Source organism: Cydia pomonella, chromosome 28, assembly GCF_033807575.1.
Source record: "Cydia pomonella isolate Wapato2018A chromosome 28, ilCydPomo1, whole genome shotgun sequence".
Taxonomy (NCBI): domain Eukaryota; kingdom Metazoa; phylum Arthropoda; class Insecta; order Lepidoptera; family Tortricidae; genus Cydia; species Cydia pomonella.
Window position 1 is genome coordinate 2485445 of NC_084730.1, and position 24103 is coordinate 2509547.

Consider the following 24103-nt stretch of genomic DNA (forward strand, 5'->3'; position numbering starts at 1 on the left):
GAGTAATTAGTTCCCAGCAAACAATCTAACAATCTAATAGGCACTTAACGGTGGCGTGTTAAGGGAAAACCTACAGATTTAAAACCGGACTTAAAACTAATGACGAAAATAATCTTGCGGCTGTAATTCTCCGAGATCCCGTTTTGTTCGATGCCCTCTTTTTTGACTTTTTTGATATGTGACATTTTTTCCAAAATCTGGCCTTAATATAAAAAAAATATTTATGGGGGAGGCATTCATTAGAACCTTATAGTTTTCAAGATATTTGAGATTTAAAAAACACCGAGATCATGTGCAGGAAATGAAATCAATTTGCGACACCGAATTCACAAATGCTTCTACAGAAATCACGTTTAAATTATATATATATTTTTTTACAATTTATTCATATTTTCCATTCGAATTTGATGATAAGCGTTGTAGAAAGGCTAATGATTTCTCAAGCTTACATAAGTTAAATGAATAGTACCTTTACTGCGGCTTATGAAACAATAACTCTAGAAGATATCTCACACTATTTGACTATCCTCATACAATAGGGCGGTATATGGTCCAGAAACGAGTTTAAGACATGTCGACCATAAATTCTCACAAGAGGCATGAATGTGAATATGTTTGTTTCACACAATTCGACTAAAACTTATGTTACCTTCGCCTGGTAAACAAGAAAGTTTTGAGTGGTTTTCAATACTAAAAAAACTTTTAAGCACTGATAAAGCAATGTAATGTATTACGGAAAATAAATATTTTTGAATTCCTAGATGGTAGACATTTAAAGCGAGAACTTCCTCAATGTAAAACTACTTGAGGTTCTTAACAAACGCCTAAAGATCTAATTTATTACTTATGATCTCCTGCACCGTCCAATACTTGAGCGAAATTATTACTTCGAAATTTAAACATAAAGACATTGAGAATTGTTTTAAACCAAAAAAAGTTAATGGCGGTTTTGACCTTATGTGCTATGTAAATTTTATGATCATGCCTAAGATTTAGAAATATCCATCAGTACGCTTGGTGCCTTTGAAGAGATCTCGACAATAAAAGGCTACTTTACTTTTAATCCTTTGTACTTGGGGTGAACCTTGCATGATATTTACATATAAAGGACAAAATTCGTTTTAACAGAAGTGGGATCTAATTGACTGCATTTATTTGATGGCAAAGTGTACGACTTCAGGTGACTCAGGGGACCATTCACATATTTAACTTCATGGATTTGAAGAAAATATCAAGACAACAGCTGAAAGAGAGAAAGAAAAATTGGATCTACAATTTGTAACACATGTCTGGTTTAAAAATTACTTACTGTTAAAAATTAAGATTTGGGTACCTATACTACGACCCCATATACTTACAAACATAATTTTATGTTTATACAACATATTTTATACTTTGTACATTTACTTAGTTAGAAAATAGAGAACAATAAACTAATTTACAAAGCAGGATTTTTTTTTCGGTGATCACTTTTTTGATATCGGTGGTCTAAAACTCCACCGGAATCAACTAACCGTTTTTTAGCAATTACAGAAATAGCATGAATAATACAGAGGAGATATAATAATGATGAATTTACGTACTTTTGTGGATATCTTAATCACTTGCATAACGATAAATGCACTAAAACTGCCGGAGGAAATTGCACCACCGATCACAAAAACACATTAGGACCAAACTCACTAAATGACGGCGAAACGTTTAAAAAGTCATATTATACTGTGACTACACATCCACTTTATTCAACGGTTAAGGCACAACTAAAGTATACTGTGTTTGTGCTACTGAGTTCCAGGACTACTTTGTAAAAGTACCGACATGTTTTGCAAATTACACCGAAATCAGTTGATAAGATCACAAAGTAAATACCGCGCATAAGAGGTATTTGAGCTCCAAACGCGTTTCTGGCGCAAATCGAGCACTACCTAAAGTATGGAGTGTGGGTTAAAAGGAGTTAAATCTCTTATGGTAGAACTGTTGCAAAAGTATCCAGCTGTCAGCTATAAATATCAATCAATCAATCAATCAATACGTTTATTTGTAAACATAGGTACATAATAAGTCTTATAATAATAGTAGCGTATCACCATGTTTTGCCATTAGGCATACAAATATTTAAGTCAAGATGGAGCATGCAAACATAATAATTCCAAATGTCTCCAGAGTAGCGCTAGAGTAGCTAAGAACCTAGGCGTTATTGACGGATTGAATAACGCCTAGGTTCTTAGCTACAAGTTTGTTCAAGTACTCTAGGTATTGTAGCGCCACCTATTGAAGGTTTTTTGATGACACTTTTTGGTATATGGAGATTCCTTTCCTTACTTCCATCTTCCATAACCTAAAGGTTATGGCGCCATCGCTCGAAACGATGCCACCATAACTTTGGCCTTTGATCTATTAGATGGCGCCACTAAAATATTTAACAAATTTAACACATATCATTAAAACAATAAGGATCAGATTTAAACTGTCGTAAGACATACTAACATTAATTGGCGGCGGCCGTGATTCTGTTACAGCTGCAGCAGCGTGTTAGCACTATTAGTGCTTAAGAAAGGAGACCTAGGCTCTCCGAAACATGTCGCGCGAGTGATTAAAACACGTGAGTGGAATCCGTAGAATTAGTTTAATAAGGATCAAAGTCATATGGCGTTCTAAAATACGGAAGGAATGGAATCTCCATGTACCAAAAAGTGTCATCAAAAAAAGGTGGCGCTACAATACCTAGAGTACTTGACCAAAAAAATCAAATCATAGACAGCGCAATTCAATCCGTCAATGACGCCTAGGTTCTTAGCTACTCTAGCGCTACTCTGGAGAGATTTGGAACTATTATTTATTGCTGACAGCTGGACACTTTTGCAACAGTTCTACCATAAGAGATGCCACTCCTCTTAATTCCACACTCCATATTCTAAAAGTTTTAATCATGTGTCGAAAGATAGCAGTAAATTTACTGTGTCTACAAAATTATCTTTGACAATCCACCTCTATTTCAAATTCTCTTTGCCGTTGGCATCATAGGCGGGACAGCAGTATAATTGGCTACTTGACAGTTTTTTGTAAATAATGTCAAACGATCTTGATTTTCCTGAGGATCAAATGTCTATATAGGACTCATGGCATTTAAGCAACACAAAGGTCAGAAATGGGAGTTAAAGTCTGACGCTCGCACTCGACGATTGAAACGCCTCTAACAAAATGATAACATGATGTGACGTCACATCATATAAGTCTGTCCTAAATGTATGGGAGATCAAGGAAATTGCCATTTTGACCCTGAGATATTGCGTTTATGTGTATAGTTGTCATACAATTTATTTTTCAATAAAATGTATGGAATCGAATGGTACCATTTTTTTTTCTATTTTTGAAGATCACAAAAAAAAAAATTTGAGACTTTTGAGCCTTGTATTTTTTTATAATCTCAGTATATTTTTTTTAATTCCACTTTTTTATAATAGATGGCTCATTTTCTATCCATTTAACTAAATTTTGTTATAATATTCAACATGTGTCAAGTACCCAATTACGTGCGTGCGATGGAGGTAGCGAGAGGCGGGTCAATGTACTAAATTCCTCCTGCTTAGCGTCCTTACTGGACGACCGGTCTGGCATAGTGGGTAGTGAGAGACTATGAAGCCGATAGTCCCGGGTTCGAATCCCAGTAAGGGCATTTATTTGTGTAAGGAACACAGATATTTTTTCCTGAATCATGTGTGTTTTTTAATATAAGTATGTATGTATCTATATACGTATGTGTATTTATTTATTTCCTTTAGCCAAGGATGATAATTGTTTGTTTCTGTCATTTTAATATGTTTGTGATTGTCAGGAAAATACTAAATTTAACAGAAGTTTGCTAAGTTTTATTAATCAAGGAATTAAATGAAATTAATGCTTAAAGTTCAATGCATACAATTTAATATTATATTTATTATAAATTAAATTAATATCTTACATATTAACTACAAAAAAAAATGTTATACAAAAAAAACTACCAACTATATTAAATACTAAACAAAAAATACTCTTTATTGCAAAGAAGACAATGAAAATGAAATGAAAATGAAAATGAAAAATATTTATTTTCCTTATAAAGTAAAGGTTTACAATTTGACATAAGTGGTTGGAGCTTTGTTGGAGTGGTTGGACAATACAATAAATACCATAATAAAAATTATAGGTGGACAATAGCCGGTCTTACCGCTAAAGATATACATAATGGATATACACAGATGATTACTATAAGTAGCTTAAATCTAATATAGGTCCTTGAGGCATTGTACCAAGGATGCTGGCGGCATTAACTCATTGTATTGCAATATTCGCAATATATGCAAAATACGTTGCCCAGCTTGCCTCGGTCACCAGAGGGCCTACCGCGAACCACGTTCGACGGGCTGCCTCCCTGTCATTTACGTACGAATTTATAAGTGCGACAGAGAGGCAACACGTCGAACGTGGTTCGCGGTAGGCCCTCAGTTACGTTAAACAGACGCTTCGCGATTTTTGCAAAAAACTTGTGCGCGCTGGGACCCTTTGGACCTAGAGTTTCAGGAAAGCAAAAACCAGACCAAATCTAATTCAATATTATTTCATGGAACATATTTCTTAACAACTACTTTTATCTAAAACAGCCCTGCAAAAGCAAGAGGGTCAGTGGCTGATCGTAAAATCAGGCAGATTGTGAAATTTCTCGGCATATCGTAAATAGTGAAAATCATCGTCTCTCCTATTTCTGACCAGTTTGCCCTTCGGGCATCTGAAGCAATCTAACGAATCTAACTTATCTATTGGCTTAACGTGACTACCATCGAAAAATTACACAGGAACTTTACGATCGGACGGATTTTACGGTCGGCCGCCAATATAATTATGGGCCATCCTGCACTAGCGTCTTTCGAGCGTCGGCGTCTAGTCATCAGCGCTATGGAAAATGGCGTCGCTGCGCAGTTGCGCCAACGTTGATGTGGGTAAGACCGTCTGCGGGCGAAGCACGTATTCAAATACGAGAGCTCTGGGGGCCTACCGCGAAAACCGATTTTCGCAAATTGCGGGGATCTTTATTCTCTTTTACTCACCAAAAGCTGGACTTTTTGTTTGTAACTTTCATTCTGTTGGTTAATGTATTCCTGGTACCCCGCGATACAGGCAAAGCCTAGTGCGGAGACCCCTGCTACATTCTGTAATTTGAATTTCTAGAAATAAAGATTTATTTTTTTAAGACGTAATTAGAGTGTCAGAGAAAATGCCCGCAATTGACGAACTGCGATTTTCGCGGTTACAGCCCTGACGGTTATGACGGTCTTCCCAACGAAAAAAATATATATGTCGGTCTTTACCACATTAATTATTATTACCGTCTCACTTTAGCAAATAGATTCGTCTCACTCTAGCAGGGCTGCATGAACAATTTTACTTTTAATAGTAATAAATATAAAGTAAAGGTAACTTATGCAATTCTTTGGCATTAATTTAATATAGAGAAACGAGGCTTATCTTATAATACAGGTTTTTCTACCATGGTGACAAACAAGCATTTGGGCTACCTGTTATACACTGTAGTATATTTACGCTTACAACTAAATTCGGAAATTAACAGATAATTATAACATGATTATGTCGTGAAATTATTTTGCTATCACAAATGCTAAGCGATGCGGTCAGTAAATCCTAAATTTCGACCTAGAACTGTAATGTACGTACGAAATTAGGGCGTAGTTGTAGATAGTTCCTTTTTAGGGTTCCGTATTTTATTCACAATTGTAATGAAAATTATTGTGCTACGAACTCGAATTAATAAAGCCCACGTCTTGGGCTTCGGGCTTCGATTCACACCAAGGCCCTCTTGATTGTTCAAAAACTAATGAGAATGTTGCATTTTATCCACATGTGGGGCAAAGTAATCCGATGCAATTTTTGAGTTATTTCTTTATGTTAGCTGGTAGAATTGACTTTTAATTATGATTTTGAATTATATATTTTTTATTAAGTTCATTTGGATTTGATTTGGTTTGATTTTTTTGGTATTTCATATTAGTTAATATTTTCCTCGCTAAATTTTTTGTGTTTCACTCGGAAGCACAGTTTGTTTAACCCTCGTGCCTTGAAACCCTCGTAACACTCAAGATTGCACTTCTCGAACCACGAGCGTAGCGAGTGGTTCAATTTAAGAATCTTTCGCTTACTCGGGTATCAATATTAGCACGAGCGATTAAACAACAAAGGGGGGGCACCCTTGTAAAACAAATAACTATTTTCAAACCACTCGCTACGCTCGCCGTACAATGTTGAAATCATCCACTTGCTCGACTATATTAACACGAGAACTTAACAACTTTGCTCTCTCGTAACAACATATATTTTTCCCTTGGAGTGATAAACAATGATATTACGAGTATGTCATCATTTTATCACGTTTTAAGCCATGTCAGAAATCTACATAACTCGTATACTGAGTTCAAAGTGTTCAAACCTGGTTCCAACTGACAAATAGGTTTTTATACGACCGGTCTGACCTAGTGGGTGACCTTGCCTATGAAGCCGAGGGTCGCGGGTTCGAACCCCAGTCAGGGCATTTATTTGTGTGATGAACACCGATATTTGTTTCTGAGTCTTGGGTGTTTACTATGTATATAAGAATGTATTTGTCTATATACGTGTGTATATCGAAGCCTAGTACCCATTGTACAAGCTTTGCTTAGTTTGGGGCTAGGTCGGTCTGACTGACGACTTATAGTTTCGCCATGTCCGTCTGTCTGTCTGTCTGTCTGTCTGTCCGAGGCTTTGCTCCGTGGTCGTTAGTGCTAGAAAGCTGAAAATTGGCATGGATATATAAATCAATAAAGCCGACAAAGTCGTACAATAAAATCAAAAAAAATTTTTTTTTAGGTTACCTCCCCTACACGTAAATTGGGGGTGATTTTTTTTTTGCTTCAACCCTATAGTGTGGGGTATCGTTGGAAAGGTCTTTCAAAACTACTAGGGGTCTTCAACAAACATCTTTTGATAAAGTGAATATATTCGGAGATACCGCTCCGAAAGAAAAAAAAATGTGTCCCCCACCCCTCTAACTTTTGAACCATAGGCCCAAAAAATATGAAAAAAATCGTGGAAGTAGAGCTTAAGAAATACATTAAACGAAAACTATAGCGGGCATGATCAGTTTAGCTGTTTTTGAGTTATCGCAAAAAGTTTCCCCTTCATAGTAAAAAGACTTACTTACTTTAAATAGGTACTGATTATGCAAATTTGCCTATTTGTTTACTCGGGTGAAAGGTATCGTTTCATCCCTTGGTTAACAATTTACTATACTTTAAGCTCCAGTTTAGCTTATTGTGACGGAAGAGTAACTACGGAACCCTACACTGAGCGTGGCCCGACATGCTCTTGGCCGGTTTTTATATAACTCTTATGCTTATTTCGGGCCTCGGCGCCACGATAAAACCGATTTAAGCTAATGCCGAGAATTGGCTTTATTTACAAGTTTCCTGGCAACTAACTGAATTGAACTATATTAAATTTACTTACTTTTTTGGGAATAAAATCATGAGTACAAAATATCTAGCCTCTTATTTGCTGGAAAAGTTGTAGCCTATGTTTGAATTCAGTAGGGGTTGCTAGAGAGAGAGGTCTACAGCAACCTCAACTTCATTTGGCTTATACTCTTTCCTTGGCTTAGAGATACAATTTTTTTCAAGTATGTACAAATTCAGAACCAATCTTGTACTAAATCCTCATATAATAAAAAAGCGGCCAAGTGCGAGTCGGACTCGCCCATGAAGGGGTCCGTATCATTTATGACATATTAAAAAAAACTACTTACTAGATCTCGTTCAAACCAATTTTCGGTGGAAGCTTGCATGGTAATGTATATCATATATTTATTTTAGTTTTATCATTCTGTTATTTTAGAAGTTACAGGGGGGGGGGGACACATTTTACTAATTTGGAAGTGTCTCTCGCGCAAACTAGTCAGTTTAGAAAAAAATGATATTCGAAACCTCAATATCATTTTTGATGACCTATCCATAGATACCCCACACGTATGGGTTTGATGAAAAAATATTTTTTGAGTTTCAGTTCTAAGTATGGGGAACCCCCAAAATGTATTGTTTTTTTCTATTTTTGTGTGAAAATCTTAATGCCGTTCATAGAATACATCTACTTACCAAATTTGAACAGTATAGCTCTTATAGTTTCGGAAAAAAGTGGCTGTGACATAAACGGACAGACAGACGGACATGACGAATCTATAAGGGTTCCGTTTTTTGCTTACGGAACCCTAAAAATTACAAAACGTAATTTGGGGTTGCTGAAGAGCATGACGTGAAGCTTCGCCGCTTGCCCTTCCCACATTAACTGGCACACGGACAATATTCCACGCTAGAGGTCTGAGTGAACAATACGGAACCGAGTATAATTTACACTTGACAGTTTTAACAGTTTGTTCTAACCTCTGTCACTGTCATGAACTGTTATGTGTTATGACGACAGTATGGCACACTTTTACATAAAAACAATAACAGTATATTAATAAGTAGGTAGTAAACAATTACGAAGGTGAACGTCCTAATACTTGGCAACGTCCTAATACTTGGCAACCTAATACTTGGCAACCTAATGTTCAGTGAATGACACCGCGCAGTCACTTCTCCTGTTAACGACTTAAGTTTAATGGTGCCATTTACTGGGATAATGGTCAGCGCTTGGACATGTTCCTTCTTTCAATTTCATCTTCTTATTATTATTTTATATTAGCCTGTTTGAGGATCCCACTGCTGGGTAAAGTCCTCTCCCCTTGATTCCCGCGACTTGGTGTTTCTTCCGGCCTGTTGTTCAGGCAGCTGTCTAGGTCATCCCGCCATCTCCGCCTGGGCCTGCCCTGTCCACGTCCCTCTACCGGCATCCAGTTGGTGGCTACGCTAGCCCACCTCTCCGGATGCATACGGTAGACGTGTCCGGCCCTCTTCATGTCATTATAGTTAATCTAGTATCTAATTTCGGCATATTTTTATAGTCTAGTTAATTAAGAGGGAAGTGATCGTCCATACAAAAAGAGAAAACGCTTTTGCACTTTAAATATTTTCCATTCTCGATGATTTTTAAGTATGTTTTAAGACAATGATACTAGGTTTATAGCCTTTCCTTTTTTTTTGCAAAATATATTTTTTTAAGCGAAACCTATAAATGATGATATATGCTGAAGCTTATTTATTATTTCACATATCTTCGTATATCAAAATTAATCCAAATCGGTTCAGCGGTTTTAGTATAACAGACAGAATATTCTGCGCCTACTTTTGAGTTTCAACCATTAAGTAGTACCTATACACAACATTGCTCTCATAATTTTAGCAGGCGCTTCTAGAAAACTTCGTATAACTTCATACCCGAGCACACTCGATGGAAAATTCTAAACGGTTAAAAGGTAAAAAAAATGGTAACTATTACTTTTGAAACCTAAAGAATGTAAATGAATAGGTATATATATAATTTGTTACATATTTGCTGTTACTTATTATTCAAAAGAGTTTTTAATGAAGAGACACATTAAGATGGTCTATTCTTTCCTTCTAAGCAAAACGAAGTAAGTTTTGTCAACCTAGAACAATAAATACAAAATATTTGAGTAGAAAGTTTATTTTGCCTTGTAGTTTGTCACGGGCTGAGGACAGGTCACGGGCGCTGTAACTATTTTCGCCATAAATGGGGCTGGCGGGACTCTGCGCTCTGCGACTGTGGTGAAGAGGTTCAAACCATCGAGCATATTATACAGCGCTGCCCTTTGCACTCTTTTCCAGGCCCCCCGGAAGATCTGCTTAAATTAACACCAGACGCAATCTCGTGGCTTGAGACCCTGAATCTAGATTTATAATTATTTTATTTAGCTATATATTTTTGAAATGTTTATGTTAATACGCCATACGATTAAATAAATAAAATAAATACAAGTTAAAAGCTTTGACTGATTATTATATTGTTATGGAATTTTATTTTTTGTATGATATCTATATGGTGGATAGATTATTATTTTCTCCTATTCTTTACCGCGATTTCACCATATATCATACAATTTCTTCCTCGAAGTTACGAAAAAGTACGATATTTTTGACTGAGTGGTTCAATTCTGGAATCTTTCGTTTGTTCGGGTATCAATATTAGCACGAGCGGTTAAACAACAACTTTGGCCCCTTTTAAAACAAATGACTATTTCCGAGTGAAACACAAAAAAAATTCACCACACTCACGCGAGGAAAATACTATGACATACCAAATCTAACTAAATCAAATCCACATGAACGGAATGAACAAACTATCATTCAAGATCATCATTTAAATATCAATTCTACCAGCTAACATGGACACAACTCAATATTTACATCTGATTACTTTGTAATTTGCCCTACATGTGGATAAAATGCAACTTTCTCATTCGTTTTTGAACAATCAAGAAGGCCTTTACAAATTTTAAGTTTTGAGGCAGATCCCTAATACTTTGCCGTTTAAAGTCAATAGGTACAAAGTGTGAAAGTACCACAATTTCATATACATTTGTAAGTTTTGGGGTAGGACCTTACTTTGCCATTGCAAAGTTAATACAAAGTGTGGAAGCACTATAATTTCATAGAAAATTGTAAGTTTCGAGGCAGATCTCTATACTTTGCCGTTTCAAAGTCAATAGATACAAAATGTGGAAGTACCACAATTTCATACACATTTGTAAGTTTTGGGGTAGGACCTTACTTTGCCATTGCAAAGTTAATACAAAGTGTGGAAGCACTATAATTTCATAGAAAATTGTAAGTTTCGAGGCAGATCTCTATACTTTGCCGTTTCAAAGTCAATAGATACAAAATGTGGAAGTACCACAATTTCATACACATTTGTAAGTTTTGGGGTAGGACCTTACTTTGCCATTGCAAAGTTAATACAAAGTGTGGAAGCACTATAATTTCATAGAAAATTGTAAGTTTCGAGGCAGATCTCTATACTTTGCCGTTTCAAAGTCAATAGATACAAAATGTGGAACTACCACAATTTCATATAAATTTGTAAGTTTTGGGGCAGGTCCTTACTTTGCCATTGCAAAGTCAATACAAAGTGTGGAGGTACTACAAATTTCGAAGAAAATTGTAAGTTTTAAGACAGGTACCTACTTTGTCATTGCATAATCAATACGAAGTGTGTAAGTCTCATCATAACCTTCATACTCTCATAGATATTATTTTTTGAGACTTAATTAGTCCACACTTTGCCATAGCAACGAGCATTTGACACTCCTAGTGCTGGAAACATCTATAGACTATGGTAACCGCTCACCTTATATATTATATATAGTCCTCCACATCGATTTCGATGACGGCGACCTCAGCAATCAAGGGTTTTTCTTCTTATGAGCTCTTATGTGGCTGGCCAGGCCAAACTTGCTCTTAAACACCCTTTCACATTCCCAACAGTATAGTTGACCGCCCGCGTTGTATGTATACACGTAGGAGGGCTTAGGTCTATCCTTGAGTAGTTGGCGTTTTACGTCTAATGTCGCGAGGCGGTTTTTCTCAAACGAATTACATCTAAAATCTATAAATATATATATATATATATAGTCCTCCTCATCGTTTTCGATGACGGCGACCCCAAATAAACACATTATGGACATTGTCTAGCATGAGCCCTAATGTGGCTGGCCAGGCCGAACTTGCTCTTAAATACTCTATTGCACGCGTGACAATAAAGTTGGCCAGCTGCGTTGAACGTGTACACGTAGGAGGGCTTAGGTCTCTCTTTCCGTAACTGGCGTTTCATGTCTAGGCTAGTGAGGCGGTTATCTTCGAATGTTTTGACACCGTTATGGATGGTAGAACGCCAAGAAGACCTCCTTCCAGCAAGCTCCTCCCAATGCTCAGGGTCGATGGCGCAAGCGCTCAGATGCCGTCTAAGAATCTATAACCTATGTCCTAAAGCACTAGCTGTTCTGGTGATCCAGTCAACATACGCGGCGACCCTCGTGTAGACGCCGGGCCGGGCCCTGCGGCCGCAGCCGGCGCCCCACGACACCACCCCGTGCAGCTGCCAGCGCCCCCCGTGGGTACAGGCCAGGGGACCCCCCGAGTCGCCCTTGCACGCGTCTACACCTCCTGATAGTATGCCTGGAAAAAATTGACAAAAAAGTACATTTCTACAAATGTCGGGGAATAGGGAATTGCCGGCCGAGTGTGGTATGAAGGTCTCAAAAGAGTGAGGTTACTGTATGAACATAAGAACGATAATTCCTATCACTGCCGGAGATATATAAAGTTATTTTCTTAAATAATGCGAGAAAATATATCTTAAAAGCCAATAATAATCGAAAAGTTTATTGAACGGCGCGAGAGATGGGCAGTGACTCACGGGTAAATACCAAGTAAATACTCAGTATATACTCAATATAGCAGTATTTCTTAGTTTATACCTAAATTGGTGGGTATAAACTATAAAGAGTGCTGAAAGGGGCATATAAATTTGAAATATGTGTGTATTTTGTAAGCCGCTACTGGATTCAGTACTCAAAACTGTAAGAAATATATTTTAAGGGGGGCACATACATACATGTAACTAATTGTCACAAAAAAGTATTCAGAAACCAACGTGTTGCGCATCATTAAATGTGTTTTTAAAAATAAGTTGAATGTTTCTAAAAACTTTTTTGGATAAATCGAATACTTTTAGAAAAAACCCGTTTCTTAGGCCGAAATAATGTTTATCTCTCTTTAACGTTTGAACCAAAATTCAAAAAAATATGAAAAAGGTATCGGGAGATTAGCCGTAGAATATAGTACTAAAAAAATACATTGGACATGATCGGTTGAGCCATTTTTGAGTATTCTTTAAAAAAACTCGTTGTTCGATATACTCCTCAATTAAGCTCTTCTGATGAAGAATGAAGAACTCCAGGATAGTACTATCGTATTTTTTTTATTAACTTAATAACTATACATATACAGTATTTTTGGGAATATATAATATGTGTAGCCGCTTCGGCTGTACGGTGCAGTCTGATGTAGGTACACGGAGCGGGGAGCCGTGACGTATGTGTGTGACGTCATGTGTCGTCAACCGGTCTTCGTAGGAGTACTTATGTTGCGCCAACATCCTCCCGCCTCTTAAAGCCTTGGCTTTAAGCCTTGTCTTCATCAAGGAAGGGGCAGATCCTATTGATGGCTCGTCGAATCGTGCCTTTGGTTGTGAGTATATCCGCAACTCGACTTGCGCCATCACTTCCAGGATACACTGCCTGTATTCGTCCCAATGGCCATTTCAGTGGTGAAGTCGCCTCGTCTTTTATCAAGACCATTTGACCGGGTTTGATGTCGGGGCGTCGCTGCTGCCATCGGGTACGCTGCTGCAATTCGCAGATATATTCTTGACTCCATCTCGACCAAAAGTGTTGCCTTGCTTGCTCAATCCTTGCGTATCTATGAAGCCGATTAGGATTGACATCTTGCAAATCAGGTGCCGGTAGCGAGACAAGGGGTCTTCCAATCAGAAAATGCCCTGGGGTGAGAGGTGCTAAATCGGTTGGAGAGGATGACATGGGACAGAGGGGCCTAGAATTAAGAACTGCCTCAATCTGTGCGAACAACGATGTCAATTCTTCGAAAGTTAAGTGAGTATTGCCTACCACCCTTTTCATATGGAATTTCGCAGACCGGACAGCTGCTTCGTAAAGGCCTCCAAAATTTGGAGCGTACGCAGGCGAAAAATGGAAGACTATTTTATCATCTACAAATGCATCTGACACAGAACTGGAGGCAGCATTGAGAAACTCGCCTATCTCGCGACTAGCGCCTACGAAATTTCTCCCATTGTCACAAAATATCTCTCGAGGCATTCCTCGTCGAGATATGAAGCGACGTAATGCTAAAATAAAATCTTCTGTGCTCAGAGAACTTACAAGTTCCAAATGAACTGCCTTTATCTTAAAATCTATAAAAACACATAGGTAACTCTTATGGAGTTTCGCACCACGACCTTTCCTGTCACTCACAAAAAACGGACCGGCAAAATCAGTACCTACCACCTCAAACGCATATCCAGGTGTTACCCGCTGAGCTGGCAAGTTTCCCATGATTTGCTGAGCTACTTCTCCTTTCATTCTTTTGCAACGAGTGCAATTGTTGTAAGTACGTCTAGCGAGTACTCTGCCATTTAAAGGCCAATAGTGTTCGCGAATGACTGACAGAAGAAGTTGTGGCGGTGCGTGTAATAGTTTGAAGTGGAAATATCTAAATAATAATTTAGTGAATTGATGTTTTGCATCTAGAAGAATAGGGTGTTTTTTATTAAAATCATAATTCGAATTATCTAACCTTCCACCCACTCGAATCAATCCTGAGTCATCGACAAAAGGAGTTAATTTCCCTGATCCAATAATAGACTTTGGATTCCTATCGTAATTAGGAAAGCTTTGTCTTTGTGACAAATAAGCTAATTTTGACTCAGCTTGTTCAAGCTCGTCCACAGTTAATAAACTGTTAGCTTTACAATGTTGTTTATGCAGCAAGCTATTGATAAATCGACACATGTACGCGAATATCCTTCTAATTTTAAGAAAACTGGAATAATTTGACATGTCGATTATCGGTACTGTCGGTGTTTCAACTCTTGCCGCATATACACGTAACTCAGGTAAGCTCTTTTCTGTCGCTTCAGTTTGCTCTGGCCACCGATCAATTGTATCCTGCAGGAATGCAGGTCCCTCCCACCACAGTGACAACGACTGTAGCTCGTCTGGAAATACACCTCGTGAGGCAAGGTCACTTGGGTTTTGTGCCGAAGGGACATACAACCATGCAGCATCCGAACACTTATCATTTATTTCAGCGACTCGATGCGACACAAAAGTGCACAATTTGTTTGTAGGAATGCGCAACCAACCCAATACAATTTTACTGTCAGACCAAAAATATCTTTTTGCGATATTACAGCGTAACGCTTGCACAACCTTTTCGCATAGACGCGAAACTAATAAAGATGCACAAAGTTCCAATTTTGGGATAGTCGTGGCCCTCAAAGGCGTGACTTTTGTTTTAGCGCACAAAAGTCGAACCGTACAATTCCCTAACTCATCTACTGATCTTAAATAAATACACCCTGCATATGCCTTTATAGAGGCATCCGAAAATGCATGAATTTGAATTTCAACCGCATTTCTACAGCTGGCGTGGCGTGGAATACTTATTTCCTTCAAGTAATGAATATTGTTGACAAATCTGGTCCAGATACAGTTCGGCGCCTGGGGTATTTCTTGATTCCAGTCCAATTTCTGTGACCACAACGATTGCAAAAAGATTTTGCATAAAATAACGCATACACTCAACAGCCCTAAAGGATCAAATATACTTGAAGCTACAGATAGGACGGCCCTTTTAGTGTATTTTACATGTTTATCCAGCAATTGCAACTTCGAACATTTTATTAATATACTGTCGGCATTTGGGTTCCACTCCACGCCTAGCGTGTTACTTTGATTGGATATTTTCAAGTTATCCTGTTGAGAACTATTTGTCTCCATTACTTCACAGAGAAATTGCTTAGAATTACTTTTTAACTTTCTTAAATTAAAATGAGCTGAACTCAATGTTTTGTTGACCCCTTGATAAAGGCTTAATAATTGTCCTTCATCATCTGTACCAGTTATCAAATCGTCTATGTAGAAATCATGGACAATCACTTCCTTTATCAAAGGATCACTACATTCATAGCCCAGTTGGGCTAGACATCTCGTGCTTAAGAACGGCGCACTTGACGTGCCATAAGTCAAAGTATTCCGGGCTAGATACTTTATGCGTTCGCCTTCATTTTCACGCCATAATATCATTTGAAGATGTCTCTGCGAAGGTTCCACGATTACTTGCCGATACATTTTTTCTATATCTCCCGTGAATATGAAAACGTGCTGGCGAAATCGTATTAGAATAGAAAAAATGTCGTCTTGAATCGTGGCACCAACCATGAGGATATCATTAAGCGAGTAGCCTGAATCAGTCCGAGCTGAAGCGTCAAAGACAACGCGACACTTCGTAGATTCGCTTTGCTCCTTTAAAATTGGGTGGTGGGGCAGAAAATTGGCTTTTTCAGGCTTCTTGCTTTGTGACAAGTGGTTCAGCTGCGCATATTCATTTATAAAATCTACATATTGCGATTTTACATCAGGCTGCCTTCTAAACCTGTGCTCCAAGGAATCAAACCGTTTCCTTGCTATTCTATATGAGTCACCTAGAATATCTGGTTGACTTTTCAAGGGCAGCGTGACGCAAAATCTGCCATCAGCCAAGCGTCGTGTGTTTTGCTTGAAATGTTCTTCGCACGCCTCCTCTTCTGGGGACAACACTGGTGCAGCTGGCACTTCCTCCAACTCCCAAAACTTACTTAGCTGATCGCGTATTTCTCTACTGAAACCACAATGCTCAGTTTTTGTTCTACTACTCTTAGTAGTTAACATTGTTTTTCCTACCACTAACCAACCAAATATTGAATTTTGTAATTTTGGCTTATTGTAACCGAGCTCAATTTGTCCATTGCGTATTAAGTCCCAAAATATCGCACCGCCTATTAATATGTCAATTTCAGCAGGCTTGTACCAGCCTGGGTCTGCTAATGTGATATTTTGAGGGATATCAATATTCGAAATATCCACTTCCTCTGACGGTAAGGGTTTCATTATCTGAGGGAGAATGTAGGCATCAACTTGCGCACACGGTGCCTTAACACTACGATTACGCGCTTGAATAGTTACCGCGCAGTGTTTCTTGACATCAAACGAAATACTTTTAATACCCGTAATGTTGACGTCTATATCCTCACCCTGCATGCATAACTTCTCCACCAGCGCCTCAGATATAAAATTAGATTGAGCACCACAGTCGAGCAAACAACGTGCCTCATGCATTGCATTTGTTTTCTCGTTCTTAACTAAAATAACTGCAGTAGACAACAAGACTTCGTTATCGCCGCTGACTGATAATGATATGGGCGCAGACACATACTCCTTCTCACCTCCGTCCTTCTGTTTATCCGACGTCATAGTTTTGTGTAGAAGAGTGTTGTGTTTACGCTTACAAATAACACATGGACTCGCCTTACATTGGTGTGCAAAGTGCCCACCACGGAAACAGTTAATGCACACTTTTAAAGTTTTTATTAATACATTTCGCTCATCGACTGACATCTGATTTAATTTTTCACAGTTATAAATTAAATGATCACCATTACATACACGACAAACTCGCGCATTATTTATATTTACGTTGCTCGATGTGTTAGAATCGCTCGCCGCGGCAACAAATGATTTTTGCACTTTATCCATTCGCTTATAATTAACTTGCTTATTCTCAGTTTTTTCACTAGTAGTTGTCGCTGAAATCATTTCCAACACATCGGCCCTTTGACGTAAAAACTCATAAAAATTATCTAGAGTAGGTTTCTCCGCTAAGCTATTTCTGTACTCTTCCCACTTCGTGCATGTGGCAGTATCCAATTTACTTGCAAACATAAATATAATAAGTGTGTCCCAGTTGTCTGCTTTTTCCCCTAAACTATTTAAAGCCCTCAAATGTTTCGAAACATGATCAATTAGAAAACGCAAAGACTTATCAGACTCCCTTCCTAACAAAGACACGTTAAAAAGTGACTTAAGGTGAGTGTGAATCAGCTGGCGCTTGTTATCAAATCTATCGCAAACTAATTTCCAAGCAGCGGTATAGTTAGCCGCCGATATTTCCATTGACTGAATAATAGACGCTGCGCTTCCTAATAAGGATGCTTTTAAATATTGAAACTTACAAATAACGAGCGCGCGTCGTCGTCCGGGCCCCCATCCAGCGAGGAGCGAGGCTCATTAGCCGCGATCAATTCCTGCGCCTGACTAATTGCGCAAAAGAATAACTTTTCTGTATTCTCCCGCTCACTAAAATCCGACTCGCTAGCTAGTTGTCCGTCCGTTTTAACCTTGGATTCACCCACTTCAATGTTTGTCTGGATCTTATCATATTCGTCAAACAATAATTCCACTTTTCGCAATCTTAATTTAATTTCATTTAAATTTGCCTTAGATACCTGTTTTAATTTCTTAAACTCATCTAAATAGTTCCTAAATATAGTTAATCGACCCTTAATCGATGCTCTTTTCGCCTTCAATTCTGTGTCAGACATATTGTAAACTGATAACGAATATAGGTCAGGCGGTTAAATAAAAAGTGCAATAAATACCTGTTATGTACGATTGCCTTATATTATAAGAAACAGCTATTCGTCTCACCGGCTGATAACCAGAACAATAGAACTCGGCGCAGGCGACTGAGGGGCAGGCGCGGGCGCACGGGGCGGGTAACCTGGAATATTCGGCCGAAATACTATAATTTACGTAAAACAAACCTATATCCAAAAGCTAATGCGATAAGAGATGCGATACAGTTAAGGATAATACGATTAGCAACTTTAATTTAATAATATAAATGCAATATTCAAGCACAAAGGCAATGCAGGTACCTATGTCTCGATAACGGTAAATGGCTTATGCAATCAAAAATCGTACGAGTAATTTGCAATTTTAAAGATCTTTATGTTTATTTCAATGCAGATAGCAACGTAAACAAGGAAAAATATGTAACTTAATGTATTTTAGCGGTAAAACAATAATTATTTTTGTTACTAGTGCTATTATTATTGATTAAGTGCGTTTAAAAATGCTTTAGCTGGAGAAATAACGCAGTTAAATATATAGAAATGAGATCTGCTCGCACAAACGAAGCTTTACAGGGCTAATATGTTAAAATAGGTAGGATAAGGAACGGGCTAACCTCCCTTTTGTTTCTAGAAGTCGGCTACGGCACACATTACTTTAATGCTCGGCACTTAGGTATCACAATTTCCGGTAGGTATTTCACTCCGCCTTCTCTAGATTCCGGTGGTAATTGTGCAGCTCCGTTCTTCTCCCGTAAGTTCTTGTCCAATAGATTGCAGATTCGTGCTATGCGTCCACATAGCAACAGTAAAACGGTCGCCAAAATGTTCGATATACTCCTCAATTAAGCTCTTCTGATGAAGAATGAAGAACTCCAGGATAGTACTATCGTATTTTTTTTATTAACTTAATAACTATACATATACAGTATTTTTGGGAATATATAATATGTGTAGCCGCTTCGGCTGTACGGTGCAGTCTGATGTAGGTACACGGAGCGGGGAGCCGTGACGTATGTGTGTGACGTCATGTGTCGTCAACCGGTCTTCGTAGGAGTACTTATGTTGCGCCAACACTCGTAAGTATTTATTATATATATAATATGTATTTTAATATATGTATGTATATGTATTTATATATCTTTTTTATTTATATTTGTATATGATATACTGTTTAGTTTTGTGTTTATTCTGTGCTAGACTTCTTTTATTGCATCTGGAACACCTACTGACATTACATATATATATATTTTTTTAATTCCGCTACCTAAAGGTTGTCTGGAAGAGATCACTTTTTAGCGATAAGACCGCCTGTTGTTTACCTCTTCTTTATGTGTTGTATTATTTGGTACTGTTTCTGTATTGAGGTGTGCAATAAAGTGTATTTGTATTGTAAGTGCAGTATAAACAGGCAGGTTCACTACCCATTTCCATCTTAAAAGCTTATATAACAGACATCGGATTATAGGGGGCAAAATTTGATGACAGTTATGGAGTTCCTATATGTAATCACATTTGTTAACACACTTACGTACCAATCCTAAATGATACTTACCTGCACATATCATGGAGTCCAGGATCGCCTGCTGCCGTCCACCCAGGATCTGGTCTTTTCTACATGTGGCCAAGTCCAAAACCGGCACGGCGGCGGCGCGTAAGACTGGAGCGAAGCTTTCTGTGCTCTCTGTCGATGGATATAAGGTGTGTTTTAGATTGCATGCTAGTTTAATGAAAAAAGAAATGTTTTGACACAAAAAAACTGCTAAAACGATGTTTGGAAGCTTAAGGGTCCCCCGCAAGCTAGGTTCTCCATACGAACGTAGTTATGCTCTAGAAACTTTGTACTTACAATAGCATATGGCATATCTAGTCCTGTACTTTCGTAATGTAGCTTCAGATACTATTCTTAAAAAAAAACAGCTATTTTAAGTTTTTCATCCAACTTTGTGTTGTTAAAGTGAGGTGTTCGGAGGGAAGGAAGGTGGGGGAATGCGAATTGTTTTCTTTTTAATAAATCCATCACATCCTCTGGTGTCCTAATTTCAAAATAATATAAACGCAGCAAAATCCACCATCGCCTGTGCCTGCGTCGTCGGGTAGACATGGGACGGACGTGAGAGTTAGTATTGGTAGGAACTCGAGTCTTGAGTCTGAATTTGAAGAACTCGACTCATTTTTACGAAACTCGGTGCTTAAAAACTTCCGAGTCTTTTAAGTCCCGAGGCGAGTTATTTATTGAGTCTTTTTTAAGAGAGCTCAAATGGACTCGAGCCTCCGAATAAAGACTCCGTCAAAAATTTCATAGATTTAACCTAAATAAAAGTAAAGAAATTTTGTGTTATTGTATTATGTATGTGTTATAACTAACTTCTTACTTAAAGAAAAACACATCAATATCATCGACCTAAGGACCTTGTCTGAAAACGCTCAAAAAACGCTTCTAAAATGTTCTATCGCTCTAATGTTCTAGTGTCATAACCTAACAGAAACGCACGGAAAACGCATCTAAACGCAGCAACCCTTATTACTGCTCTGGTGGCCTAATCTCAAAACACCATAAACGCAGCTAAAACGCACCTGTCTGGTATCCCCACCCGGTGACAGCACACCATCTCCCTGCACTTTCTGCGCCTGCGTCGGGCAGACATATAGGACGGACGTGGGAGTTGAACTGAACGTGGTTGGAGCGGGCCACTAGGATTAGGGCTATGTCGTTGCTGTGAGGCCCGTCTGAAATCAAAGATAAAATAAATAAACATTAACAGTCTTACATAAATCAACTTACATCTTAATACCTAGAGTTTGTGCGGAAAAAGAAGAGTCGTGGAATGAATGGGGCTCAATACATTCCACAACTCTTTCCGAACAGACTCTACCTAGTGGATACAAAGTTTACTCATATTTTTTCCTTCTGAATGACCTCGCGCATTCTAACTTCCTCGACCCCCATTTCTCGTTCTTCATCTATACAAATTGAATTTGCAGAAGCAAATAAATTATTGCGCCTGTTCGCTCTCTTAAAACTCGCTCACTCACTTTAAACTTAAATACACAGTGTAGTATCACTCAAAAATCAAAATCGTACACTCAATTCACAGAGAATAATTGCGCGCGCGTCGCGTCGAGTGACACAGGTTCCCCGTCCGACGGCCAAGCGGCGACTGCTCCTAGTCGCCCGCGCAGACATGTGCGCCCCGGCATGGCATGAAGTTGAATAGTATCAATTTCTCAAAAACTATTTATATAATTGAAAAATCAGCAGACGTGATTGAAGTAAACATCACATGATCAAATAATGTAGGTTAAAGTCAGGTCGTTCAGTTACAGATCCAGGCGGTTTTGTATTTGGTTGGTTAACCAATAAATGTTATAACTACCCGAAAATTTACGAATTGTTTGTTTACTTTTATTTAAATACTTAAAGATACAGAGTATAGACGCCCACACATACTCACTTTTCCTAAATTCAGGATGTGGAACCACCTTCTCAACGAGGAATCGGTGTTCGTGCTTGTCCTGGATGTTCAGACGGTGCTCCCCCATCACCAGCCTGATGCGTTCCACTTGCAACGGGTGCTGGAAATATTTAGAATACATTTACGAGACACCCTGTACTAAAAACAGTTAAGGAACAGTCCTAAGAAATTAGGAATGAATTAGTTCTAGAGCAATCTAGCTAGTCGTTTTAAAATGAGAACGTAACTATGTTTGTATGGAGAACCGAGCTTGCTGGGGACCCTTAAGACCTAGTAGGTAGTTTTAGTGCTTTTAAATTTGAAACCTTCTATTATTTTTATAAAAGGTTGGAAATATTGTGTGGAAGGGTTATTTGGTAAAGGTTTTTTTTTTTTCATATTTTGTAGTAATAAAGTGGTAACTGTATTATACTTTGTCAAAGCAGTGCGCCGCGCTGAGGACCAGTCGCTCCGCGATAACCGCCCCTCCGCACTGATGCTCGAAAGTCAGCTTTTCGGTGTCCAGCATTTGAATTTCCACCTGGAATGAAACAATGGAGAGGAATATTGAAATAATTGTCATAACGACCCGTTTGAGACCCATTTCTCGATATGAATTAGTCTAATATTACGTGTGTGGCCATACGTCTTGTCAACGTCTTGTCTTCTCGAACGGTATTGGTCTAGTATTATTAGTGTGTTGTCATGAAAACACAGTAGACGATTTGACAGTACGTGGACTAATAATTTAATTCTAATACCGTTCGAAAAATGGACCCCTGGCCTAGTGGATCCCTGCCTATAAAATCGATGGTCCCAGATTCATATCCTGGTAAGGGCATTTGTGTGATGAAAACAGATATTTGTTCCTGAGTCAAGAGTGTTTTCTATGTATTAATTTTTTTATATTTTATATGTATCATTGTCTAAGTACCCACAACACAAGCCTTATCGAGCTTACTGTGGGACTTAATCAATTTGTGTAACAATGTCCTCTTTAAAAGAAATGGGGATAGGCTTTTAATTTTTTGATTTTTTTTATTTAAAATGTATAGTACAATGACTGTACTTTATTTATTTTTACTAATCAAGCTTGTTAGTTTGATGTTTCTTCAACAAATATATCAGGGACACAGCCGCAATGGTTTACGTGAAACGTTGTGTGGACAGCTAATGCGAAGGCCGAGCTGCGCGTAGGGCCGAAAGCCTAAAGCGTCCAAGAGGTCAGTGCTCAACTCAAACACAGAACAATAGTAAAAGTGTCTAAATGCGGAGGCCGAAGGCCGAGCTCCGCGTAAGGCCGAAGGCTCGGAGCTTCCAGAAGGTCAGTTCTTAAACTCTGAACAAAAGTACAAATGTCTACTATTACTACCACTGGGACACTAAGCCAGACTGGTCTTCATATTAATTTTTTTTTTTAAAGGTACCTATTTTAGAACATATATTTTTGTTACGACCACATTAGTATGCTAAGAATAGTAAAGGCGATCCACTGTTGCCCACACATTTTTTGAAACCCCATCTTATTTTATTTAAATATAAGCCGGCCCCATACATTTCATGCCGTTGACGCAAAAATTACGTAATTTGAAATACAGGGAGTTTTTTTTTCGCCCTACGTTTAGAAAAATAAATACTTGTTAAGTAATTATTTAATTAACTAATAATCTACTATTTAGTTGCGTGACAATAAAATGAAAGTCAGTTAGATGTTTTTGTACTGATTGACAAGTATCTATATCAGTTACATAAAAAGGTTGACAAATATTTAATTATTAGTAAATTATCAATTGGAATCATCCTCTATATATGACGTGACGTCATTTTTCCGTCAACGGCATGTACGGGCCCTGTTTATAAGCTTTCTTGTTGCTATTTTTCGTTTTCGATTTAAGAGTAAGATAGGTACTCTAGCATAAGATAACCATACAATCTAAATTGGAAATGACACAACTGCAGCTCTTTAAAAAGACTGATTCACTGTACCCCACTCTACCCTAAGAACGAAATAAAAAAATGGAACCGTTGAATCGATAATGGGCGCACAATTATAACTGTATAATATTTTTATCTCCTTCTGGTATTCGGTAGACATTATAAAATTAACATGGGTTCCGTACACATTTTATTCGCTATACTTATTTATTTATTTAAACCTTATTGAAAAAAAATATGTACAAATGGCGGACTTAATGCCTAATGGCATTCTCTACCAGTCAACCGTCGGACCAAGCGGAGACATGTAAAAATGGTGCAAGGAGAAATAAAAGAAAGATGATATTTATTAGAACTATCGAAAACAACTGAAAATCTTGATATATTGATATATAAAATACACAAATAATAATACTAAAATATATATAATATTATTAATACATATACTACTACATATTTTATATATACTCAAGAATATATAATGAATA

General features: G+C 38.0%; 1 protein-coding gene across 1 annotated transcript; it reads right to left on the reverse strand.

Annotated features, from left to right (window-relative positions):
- Positions 1–6198: 6198 nt before the first annotated feature.
- LOC133533057 (vitamin K-dependent protein C-like) lies at positions 6199–22257 on the reverse strand. The gene is made up of 5 exons (XM_061871988.1): positions 22114–22257; positions 21681–21801; positions 20803–20955; positions 19781–19909; positions 6199–12152 (listed from the first exon to the last, which is right to left on the reverse strand). Exons 1-5 carry the CDS (start codon positions 22207–22209, stop codon positions 11947–11949), a joined length of 705 nt encoding a protein of 234 aa, XP_061727972.1. The 5' UTR covers positions 22210–22257; the 3' UTR covers positions 6199–11946.
- Positions 22258–24103: the final 1846 nt, after the last annotated feature.